Source organism: Melozone crissalis, unplaced genomic scaffold (assembly GCF_028551555.1).
Source record: "Melozone crissalis strain CALT ecotype California unplaced genomic scaffold, PUWL_Pcris_2 ptg000046l_1, whole genome shotgun sequence".
In the NCBI taxonomy this organism is placed as follows: Eukaryota; Metazoa; Chordata; class Aves; order Passeriformes; family Passerellidae; genus Melozone; species Melozone crissalis.
The window spans coordinates 6,725,978-6,745,497 of NW_026535824.1; the positions used below are offsets into that span (position 1 = coordinate 6,725,978).

Genomic DNA, 19,520 nt, shown 5'->3' on the forward strand with positions numbered 1-19,520 from the left:
TTCTGAGGTATCTAAAACCTACTGGGAGTGTCTCTAACCATACTGGGGGGACTGGAACCACACTGGGAACAGCTGGGATCACACTGGGAGCAACTGGGACGATGCTGGGGGAAACTGAATCTACCCTGGAGGCAACTGGGCACAACTGGGACTCTGCTGGGAGGGACTGGGACTGTTATTGGGGCAACTGGGATCATAATGGGAGGAACTGGAAATATCTGGAATTATGCTGAGGGCAACTGGGATCACAGTGAGAGCAGCTGAGTCCATACTGGGTTACACTGGGACCACATTGAGAGCGACTGGAATCGTACTGGGAGTGACTGGGAGTGGCTGGTTTTGTGGATTTTGGGGGGTTTGGATTTTGGGGGATTTTATTGGCATTTTAAGGGGGAGTTTTTCTGGGGGTGTTTGAGGGTTTATTGAAATTTTTGTGGCTTTTTTTTAATTTTGGGGGTTTTACTGAGATTTTGCTGGGACTTTTTGGGATTCTCAATTATTCTGGGGGTTTTATTGGGATTTTTAGGAGATTTTGGGGTATTTTATTGGCATTGTGGAGCCATTTAGTGGGGTTCATTGGGGTTTTTCGGGATTTTTGGTGGGATTTGAGGGGTTTTGTGGGGTTTTTTGTGTGTTGCCAGGATTTCTTTGGATCTTGGGGGAGATTTTGTGGGACTTTTTATGGTTTTGGGGACATTTTTGGGGGATTTGAGGAGTTTAATCAGGATTTTTTGGATTATTGGGATTTCAAAGGATTTTGTGGGCTTTTATTGGAATTCTAGGGTGTTCTAATGAGATTCTGAGAGATTTAATTGGGATTTAGTGGGTTTTATTTGGACTTTCGGGGGCTTTAAGGAGATTTTGGTGCCTCTCAGGTCTTCCCCACACCAAGGGAATGCCCCAAAAGCCCCCCAAAATTCCATGAAAATCCCACAAAATCCCCAATAATTACAAGAAAACCCTCAAAAACCCCAGAGAATCTCTGAAAATCCCAGTGGAACTCACCAAGATTAAAAAATACTCCAAATAATTTCAATAAATCCTTTCTCAAGAAACCCCTCACAACCCCAATAAAATCCCCCAAAATACAAAAGCCCAAAAATCACGTAATTCTCGCCCAGTAATTGCATCCCAAAACCTCCAATAATTCCTCCGAAACTGACAATAAAATCCCCCAGAAGCCCAAAAAAGTCACCCCGAAATCCCCAAAACCCTCGCAAAATCCCCACAAATCCCCCCAGACCCAGTGGGCCTGTCCTGGATCAGGGGTGTGAGATGCAAAGCTGTGTTTCGTGTCAGGTACAAACAGGCGAAGCGTGTACTTGCGAATGCGAAATGTGTGGACATCGACAATGGGATAGTTGTGAATTCTAATAATAACTGAGGAGAATAAAGCATGGAAAAAGGCCTTTGAGCCTACCTTTTGTTTGCAATTAACCCTGGTTGATTTAGGAGCATTGGAATTAAGGTGTTAAGGATGTTCCCTTTTGCTTGCATTTAATCCATAAAAAGCTCTGCAATAATAACCTTCTGAAGTATAATTTTAGAATATTACTTGCATCCTTGAAACTGTAGCTTTGGAATACATATAAAGGAAATATGCCTATCTCATGCCTTATTGAAGCAGAGAAAAACAGCTTGAGAAAGAAAGATGAACATCATCTCAAGGGTTTATGGTTTCGACCAAAGGGAAGCTGGACATCACTGTTATGAGATTTAGAGTCTCTGCAATTAAAAGGTGGACACACATCTGGGGAGCGGGACCCCACCAGATGGGATTAGTCTTTCTTCTTTCGGAAACTGGACCGTCACCATCTGGGGATACTCCTTTGAGATACATCCTGAGAAACTAAGATCACAATAATGTATAGAATCGTGATGTAATAATTTGGAATAAAAATTGCTGATGAGTAAAAAAATTGGAAATAGAAACTGCTGAAAAAGCTGATGAGTACCCCTATAAATACCTGTAACCATCAATTATCGCTGTGCAGTTGGAGGGAAAACTTCCCCCACTGTACCCGGCGCTGTATTGCTCATACTTCACCATATTAAATAATAAATTGATTGCTGCTTTAATATTGGCCTAGTCAAGCTTCATATTCTTAACAGGGAGAAGGTGCAGTTTTAGGATTTGGTGTACTTCTCATTCCCTTCCTCCAATTTATTTGATAATAAATTCAAGTAAAATTAATGTCCCCATTCCAGGCTTGTTACACTTAAATGGGTGAGAGATCTCTGGCTGCCTTTCTTGAGAGCCCCGAGCCTTTCCTGCTGTGTTCTGTTGCTTGCCCAGGGGCAGGAGCAGAGGCTCCGAGCGCTTTTCCTGGCCCCGGGCACCTGGCCTGGCCCAGCACGGCCCAAGAATCCCTGCGAGAATTCACTGTTGAGAGCCCCAGAAGCGGCTTCCCCGGGGCTGCGCTTCTTCCCCAGCTCCAACAGAGTGGAGCCCTTTTTCTTAGCACACTTTTTCGAGACAGGAACGTCGGTGTCCCCGCGGCGCGCTACTCGCTTTGCCGCCCCGCTCGCTGCTCCCCTACTGCTCGGCATCGCTGCCGCACGCTGAGGAGCCAAAACCCTCCCACAGCGAGAGCCCCGAGCTGCGGCGGCAGCAGCCCGAGTGCCCGCGGAGTGTGAGCGCAGAGCGGCACCAGCCCGAGTGCCCGCGGAGTGTGAGCGCACAGCGGCACCAGCCCGAGTGCCCGCGGAGTGTGAGCGCACAGCGGCACCAGCCCGAGTGCCCGCGGAGTGTGAGCGCAGAGCGGCACCAGCCCGAGTGCCCGCGGAGTGTGAGCGCACAGCGGCACCAACCCGAGTGCCCGCGGAGTCTGAGCGCAGAGCGGCACCAACCCGAGTGCCCGCGGGGTCTGAGCGCACAGCGGCACCAGCCCGAGTGCCCGCGGAGTCTGAGCGCAGAGCGGCACCAGCCCGAGTGCCCGCGGAGTGTGAGCGCAGAGCGGCACCAGCCCGAGTGCCCGCGGAGTGTGAGCGTACAGCGGCAGCAGCCCGAGTGCCCGCGGAGTCTGGCCGGGATGGGAGGGGCGGCGGGCGGAGCGCTCCGTTTCATTCCGCAGCGGTGGCGGCGCCCGGAGCCCGGCGAGGCGGCGGCGGCGGAGCCCGGAGGCGGCTCCAGACCAGGTGGGACTCGCGGTCGGTGCTGCCCCAGCTCGGGGCTCGCGGTGGGGGGGTCCGCGGAGACGACCGCGGTGAGGGCCGGGGGGGACATGGGGGAAGCCGGCACAAGGAACTCGTGGGAATTGCTGGTACCGGCACCGGGCCAGGCTCACTCCAAAAATCCCTGCCGTAATTCACTCTTGAGAGCCCCAGAAGGGGCTTCCAAGGGGCTAAGGTTCTCGACCAGCTTCAACAGAGTGGGGCCCTTTTTCTTAGCAAGGCTTTTGCACCAGCCCGAGTGCCCGCGGGGTGTGAGCGCAGAGCGGCACCAGCCCGAGTGCCCGCGGAGTGTGAGCGCAGAGCGGCACCAGCCCGAGTGCCCGCGGAGTGTGAGCGCAGAGCGGCACCAGCCCGAGTGCCCGCGGGGTGTGAGCGCAGAGCGGCAGCAGCCCGAGTGCCCGCGGGGTGTGAGCGCAGAGCGGCACCAGCCCGAGTGCCCGCGGAGTGTGAGCGCACAGCGGCACCAGCCCGAGTGCCCGCGGAGTGTGAGCGCAGAGCGGCACCAGCCCGAGTGCCCGCGGGGTGTGAGCGCAGAGCGGCAGCAGCCCGAGTGCCCGCGGGGTGTGAGCGCAGAGCGGCACCAGCCCGAGTGCCCGCGGAGTGTGAGCGCACAGCGGCACCAGCCCGAGTGCCCGCGGAGTCTGGCCGGGATGGGAGGGGCGGCGGGCGGAGCGCTCGTTTCCTTCAGCAGCGGTGGCGGCACCCGGAGCCCGGCGACGCGGCGGCGGAGCTCGGAGGCGGCTCCAGACCAGCTGCGACCCGCGGTGGTGCTGCCCCAGCTCGGGGCTGCGCTTGTCTCCGCACCTGCTGCCGCACCTCTGGGCAGCGCCGACAGCGCAGCCACAGCTGCCACCGCCCTCCTGAACCCCCGCACGGCCGGCACCAGCAGCAACCTCTCATCGTGTTCCTTTCAGGGTACCATCAGCGCGGCTGGAAAGCTGTTCCCGAGGCCGAGCTCCCAAAGGATCTGCCAGCAGCACTCCTGATGTCTCCCAAGCAAGGTGCTGTTTGTTCTGGGCAGAGAGATGCTGCCTGTGCGCTGGAGAAGAGTGAATTCTGCTCCATTTGTGGAGTTGCGAATGGGCCCCAGCATCCCCAGGAGGGACCAGCAGCCGCGGTTCCACACTTGCCTGAGGCCCAAGAAGCTTCTTGGCATAAGGAGGAGGATGCCACTTGTGAGCATGCAGTGAGTGCAGATGTGGAGAATGGATTCTGCACCAAAAATGGGAGTGTGAGGGAGCCCCTGGCTCCCCAGGGAACACCAGCAACCAACAATGAACACAAAAGGAACCTCAGAAGATTCCTGGGTGAGTGCAGGGCCACCCCTGTGGCCTAAAGGCTGGGGACAGTGTCCCCTCCCAAGGCCAGGGCTGGCAGGTGTGTGGCTGTTTCCCGATGTCTGGAAGAGGCCTCGTGTTCTGCTGGGCCCCATCAGTGGCTGGAAGCAAGAGCCCCAGCTGCCCCCAAGGCTGTGCAGTTCTCCTGCTGCAGCCTGTCCCCACAGCTGTGTGCCTGCCTGTCCCCACAGCTGTGTCCCTGCCTGTGGCCAGGCTCTGGGCTCTCTGGCTGCCAGCTGAGGGAGGGCCACACTGGCTCAGGGCTCCCTGCTCTGCTCCCTGGCCATGGGCTGAGCAGATTGCAGGGCCGGCTCTGCTTCTGGCAGCCAGCAGCTCTTTCCTGCTCCAGGTGAATGGTTCAGGTGCCATCCCGTGGGCACAGTGGCGCTGATTCTGCTGCTCCTGGTGCTGGTGCTGGCTTTGGGGGCGGCCTTGGCTGTGCTGGCAGGTAAGGGAGGGGCAGCAGCCTGGGCCCAGCCCCTCGGGGCAGAGTGGGCTCCCTGCTCCCTGCACAGGGGAATCCTCAGACCTTCTCCTCTTCCCCCTGCAGCAGCACCACAGCTTCCAGTCACACCTGCGACTCTGCCGTCTCTTCTGGGCTGTCCCCATGGCTGGGTTGGGTACAAGGGGGTCTGCTACTACTTCTCACGGGATTTCAGCACGTGGGAGCAGGGTCAGGAACGGTGCTCCGAGCTCGGGGCCTCCCTGGCCATTGCCAAGGATGAGGAGGCCATGGTGAGTGAGGGGCTGCGGGCACTGTGGGGTGGCTGAGGGCAGCCTGGGGGCGCTCCTGGGCCGGGCTCGGTGCTCGCAGGGCCGGGGCTGCAGCCCTGGGCCGGGGCCTTGCAGGGAAGGAGCCCCGGCGTGCGGGGGGAGCCCCGGGCACGTGTCCCCCCGAGGGGCCGGGGCAGCTCCCACTCCTCTCTCCTGGGCAGGATCTGCTCTCCCGCCTCTGTGGGAATTTCGGTTACTGGCTCGGGCTGCGCAGACGGGGCGAGCGCCTGCACTGGGGGGACGGCAGCAGCTACAGCTCCCGGTGAGTGCCGGGGAGCCGGGCAGGGCCTGGGGGCACAGGGGCACAAGGGCTTCCCCTGGCAGCCAGCGCTGCCTCTGCTCCTCCCTGCAGGGTTCCTGTCCTCGGCAGTTCCCAGTGCGTGTACCTGGCTGACAAGAGATTGAGGAGTGAGAACTGCTCCAATGAGCGGCCGTATCTCTGCAGCAAGGCCCAAGCTTCCCTTTAACAGGGGCTGCAGAAAGTGTCTTCTGCACACTGGGCAGTGCCAGCTTCATCTCTGAGCCCAGCACAGCGCTGTCCTTCCTCAGCTGCGCCCTGTGCCTTGCACTTCCTCTCAGGGTCACCTCAGTGCCTCTGCATCCCCAGTGCCAGCGCTGGGCTGGGGCTGCAAAGGAAAAGTCTCTGCAATCCATCCTGCCACCGACGCTGCCTGCAGTGAGGGCATTGCCCTCATGACACAATAAGCTCCAATGGGAAATCCAAATCTTCCTGGCCTCTTGGAAATCATCACCAACTGGTCTGAATGTGGCACTTGTGAACTGTCTTTGGAAGAGGAGGAAGAACCGCTGACACATGCTGAGGAGGAATCCCATTATTGGCATCAGGCACCTGACTGTGGGCAATGGTCTGTCTGTCTGTCCAAGTTGACTATATGATGCTTTTAGCCCAAATCGTCTTCTTCTGTTTATGCTGAATAATAAGTTTTGCCTCTTTAAGACATCTTCCAGAGAGTGAAGAGGGGAGAGAAGAAGCGCGCATTTTGTTTTCAGACACTGCTCTCACTCCTCCACATTCCTACTCCTGGACTGTGTTATCTGCAGATGGACAGACAACAGGATTGAGCTCTCCTTGGCTTTTAGTTAGTTGAGCTAGCTGAGGCAAAGAAGTTCCCTGGACTCTGTTTTTTTTCCTTTTCCCCTTTTTTCAGACCTGTTTGAACCTGCTCTGGACTGAACACCCAGAAGAGCACCAGCAGCTCACACCTGGGGCCTGCCGGGCTGGGCCTGGGGCACAACATTTCCAGCACCAGAGGGACTGATGGGAGACTCAGTGAGCTGAACTGCAACCTGGAGGAGGACTTTCTCAGTTTGTCATCTCTTTTGGAGCAGCAAGGGGTTTTATTGTTTAAAAAATAGGTTTTTTCCACTTTTCTCCAAGGAGGTATTTTCTCCCAGATTGGTTGCAGGGAGGAGCCAAATGAATCTGCTTTCCTAGAGGAGCTCAAATTTGCCCTGAACCAGGACACTGTCACTAAGGATCTGACTGTCCTCCTGTGGGAGGAATCCCAGGCTGGAGCAGTGTAGGGGGATAGAATATAAGAAAATAAAGATGGTCCAGAAAGTAATCTTACCCCTAAGGAGTTGTAGATGGGGCAATTAGCAAATATTAGGAATAGGCCTGATTTTAACAGGCCACAGCTGTAACCAATGAGAAGAAGAGTGCTATGAAAGAGTGGGCTGGCAGGTTGGGAAGGGAACTGGAGTCAGTTGGCTACTTTGTGAAGAATGAAGAGTCAGTGCTCTGAGGAGCTGCCCAGGAGAAAACACCAAGAAAGTGTGAAATATCTACGATAAGGAGACAACAGTATGGAACCCCCGTGAAAAGATGACAACAGAGCAGGACAGATTTGTCTCCCTGAGGGGGATGCAGTGACATGATGTGGCTGTAACCCCCATCCCTCTGTGTCACTGTGTGGGGAGGAGAGAGGGAGGGAATTGTGGATAAAGTGAAGCCCAGGAAGGAGAGAACAGTGTGGAGAAGGTGCATTTTTAGGATTTGGCAGCCTACTCACTCTTTTGTTGTGATTTCTTTCATAATACATTCAATGGAAATTAATGGCCCCACTCCAGGCTTCCAATGCCCATGATGTGTGAGAGATCTCTGGCTGCCTTTCCTTAGAGCCCCGAGCCTTTCCTGCTGTGTTCTGTTGCCTGCCCAGGGGCAGCAGCAGAGGCTCCGAGCGCTTTTCCTGGCCCCGGGCACCTGGCCTGGTCCAGCCTAGCCCAAGAATCCCTGCCAGCATTCCCTGCACCATTACCCGGCCCCACGGCGGCTGCGGCTCCACGGGCAGGCGGCTCCAGGAGTTCAGAGTGGGCAAAATGGGAGCGAGGGACAGGAGGCAGCTGGTGCCAGTGGGGGAAATGGCTTTGCTGGAGCTGGCAGAGAGAGGAGGAGGGAGAAAGTGGTGCCAAATAAATGGGACAGGTGGGCATTTTGCTTTCCAGCTCTGTGGGAGGAAAGGAAGAGCTGTCAAATCCATCCAGGAAAAGAGGGGAGAAGTAGCAGATGGTGGAAATCTCTTACAATTGGGATTGATTTGATCTGCCTGAACTGCAAAAGCCAACAGTCTCCAAGCACCACCAGCGCTGTGATGTCCCTTGCCCTGCCCCTGCCCTGGCTGCAGCAGCCGCCTGTTGGGACGGGCCCTGTTCTCTAAAAAAGCTGCACCCAGGGACCATTGGGGCAGTGCTGGGTAAGAAGTGAGGAATGGCAAAGGGTGGGAAGTCTGAAGGGAATAAAATAGAATGGTATAAGAAAAAATGATAACAAAACTGCACCAGGAATGGCCACTGACCGCTGTCACCAAAAGAGCTGCACTGAGGGACGGCCACACGTTTCTGTTCCCACACGGAAACGGTGGGACTTGCCTTCTCCTTAATAACCATCAGTGGCATTTCCAAGGCCAGCAGGTACACTCAGACATCCAGAATCATCATTACACTGGGAAAATGGGGTTGGCATCAGCTGTGACACACATCAGGAAGAGCACAGCAGCAGAAATAGGGATTTCCCAGCTCCCTCCCAGGGAGAACAGTATCAGCACAGGGACAGAAAATGCTGATAGAACATCCTTTCCCACTGCTCCCTGTGCTCAGCTGGAGGTAGCATCCTTTAGCTTGTGCTCTTCAGTGGGTTTACCCATGGAAATACTGCAGAGGGATGCAGAAGATTTACTAGCATGTTAAAAAGAAGCTGAAAACCCAGGAAGGATGACATTTGGGATAGGGACACAAGCAAATTCACACATTATATGACAATTCAATATGGCTGCTGTGAGTATGCAGCATGGAGGACAGCTAGATGAAACTAGAAGAGATTCCAAAACTGTTTGGCCTTGCAACAGCAGCTAAGGTTAATAACCCTCTCCAATTGAAAAAATAAAGGAAATCTGCTCAGAACTCATTTGGATCACCATCCCTGCAGCCATTGCATAGCACAACTCCTTTTCCCCACCAAACTACAAAGGCTTTCCTGGAAATCTCTCATTTTCTGCTTCCTACCTGTAACAGTGCTCAGGTGACCTGTGTGATCTCTCTGAATGAACTGAGCTTTACCTTCACAGCAGCTCTGCTCTTCACTGCCCAGCCTCGTGCCCTTGGCAATTTCCATCTGGCAGCGTTGGGCTGCTGAAGGAGAGGCTCTGTTCCAAACATGCCCACTTTGCAGCAGTACCCCATGAGGGGATGTTCTCCTGCCTGGACTAATCCCTTTGCTTCTCAGCTCCAGCTGCAGCCCACAGACCTGGCACTTGTTCAGGAGCCTTTGCCATGGCATGGCCCCACCCAGCTGATTCCCAGCCTGGCAGCACAGTGGGCACACATTCCCAGCCCTGGCCGTTGTTTCCATCCCGCTGCAAGGAGCCCGGTTGTTCCCGAGTGTTCCTGCAGGAATCCAGGCCCAGGTGTCTGTGGGGTTTGCAGGGGCTCTCTTGGGGGTACCTGGGGGTGTCTGTGGGATTGGGGAGGGGGGCCTGAGCTCTGGGGGTGTCTCTGGGACTCCTGCTCTTTTCCCCTCATATTTCCATCCTTTTTCCTCTCATGCTAAGCACCCTTTTCTCCTCACCTTTCTAGAGCTTTCCTGCTTCTTAAACACGACCTTTACACCATTATGCCATCTCCATTTTTTCACTCTTCCCCCCTTTTCCTGCTGCCCTTTTCCCCCCATTTTAGCTGCCTTTTTCCCTGGTTTTTTTTCTGTCCTTCCTTCCCTGTTTTTTGCTGCCTTTTTTCCCCAATTTTTGCCCATTTTTCCCCTCCATTTTTTTTTCTTCTGCCCTTTTTTCGCCACCTGTTTTTGAGACCTTTTTTCCCACCCCTTTTCTACCAACTTTTTTTCCACCATTTTTTTTGCTGCCCTTTTGTGCCTCTTTTTTTCCAGCCTTTGTAGCCCCTCGATATAAATCCCTCAATGGAATCAGTGGGGGTTTCTACCCATTTCAATGCTAAAAAAAAGGCACAACAGAGATTCCTTGTCAATTTAAAGATTATGAAAATTGAAGGTTTAATCTCATTTCAAACCTATAAAATCCCATCACAAAGGGTGTTCCGTGATCTATTTCAGCAAGAAAATGGGGATTCCCCATCCATTGATAGCCCTGAAATAATGGCCAAGGCAGGGTTTCTTTCCATTGATACCCTCAACATTGCAGGTGAATGGGGATTCCCCCAGTTGAAACACAGACTATAAGGGAAAATTAACCAGTTAAACAACTCCAGAATACACTTGGACAGAAATCCATTGAAAGGGAACCACACACCACTTGTCTGCCCTAATTAATTCCATCAGGCTTCCTTCACTAAAAACACTCTCAGAATTAAAAGTGGAGATGCCTCGTGTGTTACCTCAAAGCAGTGGAAGAGGCAGCATGGAAATGCTTCTTCTTCCATGGCAAACTCTCCTGGGAGCACTCCCAGAGCCTTGCAGGGCTCCCCTGGGAAGCTGCTGAACAAATGGAAAGAGTTGGGATGAGCAGAGCCCCAGAGAAATCCCAGCCCCACTGATGGAAAAGTCAGATTATCCAAGCAGCAACAGCAGCTGGAGTGTTTGCAAAAGAGCAGCTTTGTTCTGAACCTCAGCTTAGGAGTTCTGCTCATGCACTAAGAGAGCCCTTCCATCTATTTGGACCTTTTCTATAGCACAGGCCACACAGCAGTTCAGTGTGATCATGTTCTTCAACTCAATTATGTTTCAAAGTATCTAAACTTGATCTAGCTACTCATCAGTAGAGAATTTTATGTATTTTCAGTGTAAATTAGCTTCCCTGGTCAAACACCAACCTTTCCCAAGGTTCAAGTACCTCTGTTTTCCACCACTAACTGCTCATTAGCCTTGTCTCAATTACAAACCCCCTGTTAACCCCATTTTTCCACCACAGATTTGTCTGAGTCTCTCACCTCTCAGCAGTCCAAATTCCTTGAAATGTAGCAGAACCTTCTTCACACTTCCCAGCTCTTGCTGTCCATCTCTAATCCCTGTCCAACCTGCCAGTGCTCTCCCTGAACTGCTGACAAAGGAAATTACACAACATCAGTGCAGGACAACTCATTCATTGCTGAATGAAAATGAAATAAAGAGAAATTAAGAAGCTGATTTGGACCCAGCAGGACTGCCCTGTTGGTGTCTGTGTATCAAGAATTTTTATGTATTTTGTATCAAATTTAACTTGTTGAAACCTAAGTTCCCATATTTAAAATAGATTTGTCATTCCAGATGAAAGCAACATGCTGCATGCCTTCCAGCCACATTTTCACTGAAAAAAACCCCCAAACTGCTCAGCCTGGGCTCCCATCATGCCAGCAGTAGCTGTATATCAACATTCAGCAATAATGGAATTCATTCAGAAAATGAACAATTACAAAAATACTTTCACTCCAAGAACTGATACTGCACTGAGGAAGTTATGCATACCTTCAAAAAATTCAGTAATCAAGATGTATTTCTGTTTTTATTGAAATAAATTTAAAAAATACTGCTGGCCAATATTTACACATTTGGTCCAATTACTCTTCCTGCAATGTGGTATTTCCCCACCTGCCCCTGAAGGCAGCAGCATTTTCAGAACAAGAACTGCTCCCCAGATATTGACCCCACTCAGCAATGGGTAAAAGGACATTTTAGAAATGTGGCAAATTGGATCACTGAATGAAAAAATGGAAGAGAGGTGTTGTAATAAAACAAAACCTCATTTGAGTCATGCATTCAACATCATTTCCCAGATTTCTGAAAATGTGCTAACATTGGGAAAATCTCATTTCCACCCAAGACAGTGTGCAAACAGAAGCTTCTGCAGGTAAATTCACTCTGCTGAAGTGACACAAAAATGAACAGAATGCTCCAAATTAAAACCTTTGGCCTCTTCTCCCACATCCTGCTTGTGTGTCTGTGCTCCATCTCCCCAGCAGCCATGTCTTGTGCAAAGGCTCTCCCTGCCTTGCTCAGCTGCCAGTGAGCTCTGTGCTCTCAGGTAAATTCACCCCCAGGCTCTGTCAAATGTTCCAGCTGGGTCCTGCCAGGCCAGCCTGGGCACTGTGGGACTCGAGCAGCTTTGCCACCAGGTTCATGTCCACAGCCAGGGCTGCCAGCTCAGCAGCCTCAGCTCCACAATCAGGGCCAGCACTCTCACATGGGGCTGCTCCAACAGAACTTGCCTGCAGACAGTACAAAAAGAAAGCTTTATCAAATTGCATGAGCACATTTAAGGGGGAAAAAAAAGGGGCAAACCACAGGAGAAAAGAAACAGCAATTGTGCAGCCAAAAAAGTCCAGTACACTCCTGAGTCCTGACAAACAAGAATTCAGACACCAAATGCTCATGCCAGCTGAAAATCACCACTGTCCATTACCCAGATTAAATTCCAAGAGAAGGACACAAAGTGTTGCTGAGTCCTGGCTCAGCTTCCTATGGGAGAAAACTACCACAGGACCTTACAAGTGAAGCTGCAGCTTCTTGCCCTACTACTAAAAACAGGGAAATGGAACTAAGCCTTGGAAAAGATGGGCAAATTCCAAGCTTAGTTAAGCTTTAGTTTATAAAAAATGTATGATGGTGCAGGTCCAGCACACTTTGCTTGCACGTGGGAAGGTTCCAATCCCATTACTCAGAATGGCCACTTGCAGCACATTTCCTGCTTGGAAATTACTGCTGCAAATCAGAGCTCAAGGCACACTCACCCCTCTCTTGTGGCTGCTGAAACTTTTCCCAACGTTGCTCTGTGCCAGCTCACGGTCCATCTCCTTCATGTACGCCTTGAGACTGCCCACGAGCTCCTCAGGAGACACCTTCTGCTCCTGCCTTCCATTCCCAGCATCCAGCTCCTCATCATCCTCAGCTGAGAAACCAAACTCCTCCTCTTCATCCACATCATCACAATCCAGCTCCTCCAAGTCTGCCCCTGCACATGATGTTGTGTCAGTACAACAGCAAAGAAATCAGTGCTGGCATTTGTTTCAAAGAAAGAAGCAATCTCACCTAAAATTCTGTCCAGGGCTTTTGTAAAAGAATCCACATCAAAGGTAACATGGGATTCATCAGATGACCTGAAATCTAAAAATATTTTTAAAGAAATGAAGCTTCTATGCTTGCATAAGCCTGACACAGGCACAAGCCATACTGATTTCTCTCAAGTCAGGACCAAAGTTGGGACATTTGAATTTAAAAGTCCTCAGAAGTTTGAAGCCTGTGTGCATTAGACATCAAACAACCAGTGGAAGAATTCTTTGAATAAAGGAGAAAAATTGTGAAGACCACAAAATCCAACTGAGGAACAGAGACCAGCTCAGCTTGCAGCACTTGAACCTGCACCAGTGCCAGAGTGGCACCAAGCTGATTTAAAGCAAGTACAGGTTCACTGCTCTGGCTTTGCTTCAGGCCCTGCTCAGCACAGCACCTTCAAACTCTGATTCTCTGCATCACACAACCAACCACAGGGCTGCAGCACAGTGCAACATTCCACACCAGAGCCACACTCCAGGGGCTACTACCATGGCATTTCTGCTCCTTCCTGCGTGGAGACTTTGGACACAAAAGCCTTCATGCTCTCAGCAACTGTTTCCAAGTCATACTTTTGCTCCTCCTCATTTGGGGAAGGAAGGGACTCATTTCTTGTCTCCCTCAGCATCTGATCCAGAGCACCTGGTGTAATATCCAGCCAGCTGTCATCTGAAAGAACACAGCACACATCTGTTACTCTGCACAAGCCTGCTGGCTCACAGGCCCCAACCAGCTGACTGACAGGACTGCAACCATCCTGCAGCTCAGCTCTGCAGCTCAGCTCTTGTGCTGGTCCTGGGTCACACACAGCAAAGCCAGAGAGAGGATGAGAAGAACTGAGTGCAGATTTCTTGTCACTACTTAAAAACTCTGCTTTGCAGAGCTCAAACTAAGAGAGACCATTCTAGTCACTGAGAAGCCTTGGGCCACTAAGTGGAGGAAGAAAGGCTTACTCTAAACTGGGAGAGCCAACCCAGTGTTTAGTCTTAAGGAAGGCTGGATTGGCTCTCCCTTCACAGCTGTCAGCATTGCCCCTCTACCCCCACAAATAATCATCTGTAATAGGAATAATTCCCCCATCCAGCTCACCATCCTCTGCAGGAAGACAAGCTGCTTCTCTCTCCAATTCCTTCACATCAATGGGGGTTGTCTGTAGTAGTGTCAGGATTTCATCACCTGGGCTCACTTCATCACAGCTAGAAGAAAAACATTGAATTTACTGAAATGGATTCAATGGGATCACATGCTCTGCATTCAGGTTTTCACTTGAATTCTTCCATTTTCCTTCTGTGCAAACACATCAAAAAGGGAAATTAATCTGGGGGAAGTACCAGAGCACTACACAGAGCATTGGCCAAAACAGGACACAGTCAGTCCCTGCAATTCCCAGCTGATGGCTCCAAAGCCCATTGGTCATGGCTCTTTTCCTTTACATTTCATTTGCCTTGGTAAATATTAAGATTACCTGATCCTAAACACCACAGACTGGAAACTCAAAAAAATAACAGTCAAGATATTATGGGCTGGCAAAGCCTCAGATATTTTTGCAGTGATTTACTTTTTGGATTTGATCATCCAGAGAAATCCACAGCCAGCTCCTTGAGCAAAGGAGATAGATTACCCTGTATTCATTATTCACTGGGACTGCTTTTCAATGAAACTTTTCTACACTTTCTACAGTCAACCAAGCAAAAATTGATTTGCAGTCACCACTTGGAATCCACTTGGAAGAGCTCAGCATTTCACATAACCAAGATAAAAGAGTTACTCAAGCCAGAACTTCTCCCAGTGGAGCATTCCAGAGGAATTAGTACTTGTATGTCCTGGCCACAGCTCCCATGTTCAATGTGCAGTGGAGAAAAGGGTTCAGGTGTTTGTAACAAGCATTTCAAAGGTCACTTACAGGATTTGTAGGATATATGACACTCATGAATTTCAAGTAGCTCTCACCTTTCTGGCACTGCAACAGATTGCTGGAAGTGATCTTCTGCCATGTGCAACAGTTCCAGGTACTTGGCTGATCCTTCCATTTCTCCCTGTTAAATGCAAGTCACAGGCATGAACCCAAACAATTCTCCCTCCCCTTCCTCTTCCCAGTCAGGCTTTCTAAGGGTGACTGTTGGTCACACAGGAATGCTGAGAGAACCAAAACAACTAAAACCTCTTGGCCATCTACACTTGGAACTCAATACTGCAAAGGGCATTCCTGTATTTGAAGTTTATTAAAGGATATGGAGCTAAGAATCTCAATAGTGTTGTCCAATTTGATAACCTTGAAACAAGTAGTCAATTTATGTCCCATTTATTAACATCAAAAAAGTAGTGAAAGGCATCTTAAAAAAAGAAACAAAAAAAATAAACCAGACAACCTCACCAAAACCCCCAGAAGTCACAAAAACCACACACACATAAAAATTACACTTGCATGGGCCCAGATAGGTCGATGGTGTTATGTATGGATCTTGAAGAATATTGAATTCTAGAGGGGTGGAAATGAAATGTAAACCAGTGAAATCAGTCACACCTCACACAATCACATATGGGAGTTTTCTTCACTCAAGTGTATTTCTCCCCTTGCTTTAGATGAATGAATCAATCCCCACATCTTGCTTTTTCCTTTTTAATTTCCAAAATAAATTACTTTCAAAGGGAAACAAGCTGCACATGTCCCCTTTAAACACATTAGTTCATTTCACACAGAGATAAGGATTCAAGCTCCTCACACAAGTTCAAGGGTTAAAATGTATTTTCCCTGCAATGTTAAAAAGCCACAGACTCTGAAATACTCACAGACCTTGAAATAATCCTTCTCCTTCAAGCTCCTGAGGAATCTCTCCCACAGAGGACCGCTTAACACGTTTCTCTTGGCATCAGGAGCCACTTTACTGCTCTTGGAGCACAACATTTCAAAGCCATGAGCCTGCAGATAAAAGATGCAACAACAAGAGGTTCTCAAGGTGTGACAGACTTTGCTCACATTTCTCTGGACAAGCAGGCAACCTCCAGACAAGGACCCATTCCCTGGGCATGCATGAGCCAAGGCCAAAATGCCCCAGCAATCATTACCAGCTTCATGCCCAGCTCGCAGGCTCCGTACTGAGGATGAGCTGGGGCGGGCAGGGTGTATCCACTGCGTCTGTCTGGAACAAACTGCTGCTGCACCAGCTGTGCATATAAACACCGAGTGAAAGTCACCTGCAACAGCCACAGCAGAAACAAACACTCCCTGCAGCGCGACTGGGCTGGGGACAGCCAGCAAACTCCCTCCAGGTCACCAGACTGGCTTTGGAGGCACCCATATTACAGGCAGTGCCTGAGACTGCATTCAAAATACATCATAGAAAGATTTTTCTGATAAATTGCTTTTCAGGCTATACAATGTTTGTTCCAAACTGAAATCCCCAAGTAAATATAAACCTTTGTCATTCTAAATACATTAGGAAAAATCCTTAATATTCTGGAAAATCCCCATTTGAACTGCAACACGTTTCATCAAATACATCTTGTTTCCTTAACAACAAAAAAACCACGTTTCTTTTCAACTAGAGAAGTGCTTTAGGAGAACCAGGATATCCTAACTGCTTCAGAACATCACAGGAACTAAAAAGCAGCATTTCAGGTATCACATGCGACCTCTGCTGGTTCCTGATGCTAAGAAAAGCCCTGAATGCAACCTTCTCAACTCCCTCACTCTGTCTGTTCCCTCAAACAAAAGGAAAGTATGAGCCTGACAGTCCAGGTACTCACTTGCAATCTATTTTGGTCTTCTGTTCCAGCCCTTGTAAGAATCTTGGAGTAGGGGAAAATAATTAAACAATTTTTTGCTAATGACCAAATAAATTATGTCCATTTTAATTCATTCCATTAGCAGCCATCCATATTCGTGTGAAGGTGTCTGCTCATTATTTCACCTGGACCAGACAAAGCCTGTGTCCTTACAGAAACAGCAACACTCCAGCCCTGAGCATTCCCTACCCTCAGGGACACTTCTGAATCCATGTCTGCTGGGGTTTTTTTAATATTCATAAACTCATAGAAAGGCTTAGGTTAGAAGGGACCTTAAAGATCAACACCTCCTTCCAACACCCTTGCCACAGCCAGGCACACCTTCCACTAGCCCAGGCTGCTCCAAGCCCCATCCAACCTGCCCTTGGACACTTCCAACGTGTCTGGGATGGGGAAACACCTCCAAGGATGGGCAATGCTAAGACAGGACCTTCAGAGCACAGGCACTGCCCCTTGGCAGCCCTCCCACTAAAGCAGCTCAGCAGCACCCGCCTTACCTGGCTGCCAGCCCCGCGAACTCCCTGCTCATCTCCCGCAGCAGCTACACAATGAACCACTCATCCTCCACCTTATCCCCGAACACCGCGGTGCCGCCCAAGTGCGCCGGGATCTCGCCTGCACGGGGCACAGACAGGAGAGGCGGCTCAGCAACGCCGTGCCCAGCAACAGATTGTCCACACGGGCTGCGGAGTCTCCCTCACTGCGGATATCCCAGACCCTGCTGACACAATCTTGTGTCCTGTGCTCGGGGATGGCCCCGCTGCACCAGGGAGGTGGCACCAGATGCCTCACCGGGCTAACCCGTGCTGTGACACCGAGAGTCGGGGAAGCCGCCGGGTCCCCCTCACACGCTCCTGGTTTCTGGCCCCCGAGACCCCCTCACACGGCCCAGTTGTCCTCACACACTGCCTGTTCCCGGCTGCCGGAGTCTCCTCAAAAGATCCCGGTTCTCAACCGCCGGGTGCCCCTCAAACTCTCCCGGTTCCCGGCCGCCAGATTGCCGTCAAACTATCCCGGTTTCCCCTCACACGCCCTCAGTTCCCGGCCACCGGGTCGTCCTCACAGGGCTCAACTCCCCCTCACACGCTGCCGGTTCCCTGCCGCCAGATTTTCCTCAAAAGATCCAGGTTCTCGGCCGCCAGGTGTCCTTCACACTCTCCCGCCTCCTCCTCACAAGCTCCCGGTTCCCGGCCGCCGGATCCCCTTCAAACGATCTCCCCCCCGGTTCCCTCTCAGACGCTCCTCGATTCCGGCCGCCGGGTTCCCCTCACACCCCTCCGGTTTCCCCTCACACTCCCGGTTCCTGGCCGCCTGATTCCCTTAACACGCTCCCGGGTTCCCCCTCACAGGCTACTCGATTCCGGGCGCCGGCTTCCCCTTCTACCCCCCCGCTTTTCCCTCACACGCTCCCGGATCCCCCTCACACTCTCCCGGTTCCCGGCCGCCGGTTCCCCCTCACTGGCTCCCGGTTCCCGGCCGCCGGGTGCCCCTCCCAGTCCCTCCGCTCCGGGCGCTCCTCCCGCCGCGCCTCCCGGCCCGCTCCCGGCTCACCGCGGCCCGGCACGTAGCGCAGGCGGAACGGCTGCCGCTGCCACACGCAGGCGGCCAGGAGCGGGGCCAAGCGCACCAGGGCCAGCTCAACGCAGCGCCGCAGCAGCGCCTCGCCGCCCGGGCCCGCCGCCGCCGCGAACAGGCGGGAGCGCACCGCGTCCTCGGGCAGCGCCGGCCGCCGCAGCGCCTCCATCCCGCCGGGGCCCAAAGCGCTCCGCCCCCGGGCAGGAGCGGCGCGATGGCGGCGGCGGGGCGGCGGCGCTGAGGGTGATATCGCGATACGCGCGGAAACCGCTGCAGCCGTGAGTGGCTGCCGCTGCCCCGGTGCCCGGCGCGGCCCCGAGCCCCAGCGCGGTCCCGGTCGTGATCCCCCGGCCCCGCTCCCGGGCCTGCCGCCCGCGCTGCCCCCAGCACCGAGCAGGGCCCCGTGACGGCCCGGTCACCCCCTGTCCCCGACGGGAGATGGTTCCCGGCATTCCTGAGCACCGGTCCCGGCCCGACACCGGTGGGACCGAACGCGATTAAATCCCTGCAACCGGCTCTTATCCCCTGACTCGAGAGTTGGGTCAGTTCTGACTTACTCGGCTCGTTTACTCTTGTTGTATTTAATTTTATTCAATGTAATTAATCTACAGGGATAACGGCGTCATCTCTGCTTTTAGGGAGGTGTATATCAATTCGCAGCATCTTAGGTTTAAGTTTAACTGATTTTGATCTAGCTGTCCTGTTGGTATAGGGTCAAATTGCCAAGGCCAAGAGACTTGAATATAGTTTTGAGGCAGAAAACATCTGGGTTTGTTGCCAATTTTCCAACCATGTAGAGCCAGGGCCTGGCCAGAGCCCAGACCCTCATTGGGAGGGTCTCCCCCACATACCTTAAAAACAAATCTCTCAATAAGGCCAGCTGTGAGATGCCCCAAACAAAGCAAACTGCTGGAGTGCTCCTGTGAGAATAATTGGGGCTGTGTGTGATTGCAACAGAGCAGGAGCAGCCTTGCCCTCAGCAGGTCACAGCCCTGTCCCATGAGGATGTGGCACAAAAGGGTCGGGAAAGACCACAGGACCTCAGCTCAGATGAGGCTTTTGACAGAGCCCAGAGATCTCATCCTGGAACTCTGGAAACACAGGAAAATCATGAGACAGCCCAGGGTCAAGGCACAGCAACCCTGCTGGAACAGGAGAAGGGACTAAAGGCTGAGCAGGCAGTGCAGGGAACGGCTGCAGACAGCCTGTTCAAAGAGATGCAGCTGCAGCTGCAGAACAAAACAGAGAGATCCCAAAGTGACACCATGTCAAAGATACGTCAAAGTTCATGAAAAGCCAGCTATAAATAAGGTAATGATGTGTCGTAGGAAGGAGACCAGGACACCAGATGGTTCATCACAGGT

At 52.0% G+C, this 19,520-nt stretch overlaps 1 protein-coding gene across 1 annotated transcript; it reads right to left on the minus strand.

Annotated features, from left to right (window-relative positions):
• Positions 1–9,817: 9,817 nt before the first annotated feature.
• Positions 9,818–18,325, minus strand: LOC128943476 (protein ecdysoneless homolog). The gene is made up of 11 exons (XM_054286411.1): positions 18,041–18,325; positions 15,862–15,960; positions 15,590–15,715; positions 14,746–14,831; positions 13,885–13,991; positions 13,287–13,464; positions 12,775–12,842; positions 12,477–12,697; positions 11,653–11,954; positions 10,701–10,810; positions 9,818–10,248 (listed from the first exon to the last, which is right to left on the minus strand). The coding sequence occupies exons 1-9, from the start codon at positions 18,323–18,325 to the stop codon at positions 11,793–11,795; spliced, it is 1,332 nt and encodes a 443-aa protein (XP_054142386.1). The 3' UTR covers positions 9,818–10,248; positions 10,701–10,810; positions 11,653–11,792.
• Between the last annotated feature and the right edge of the window lie 1,195 nt (positions 18,326–19,520).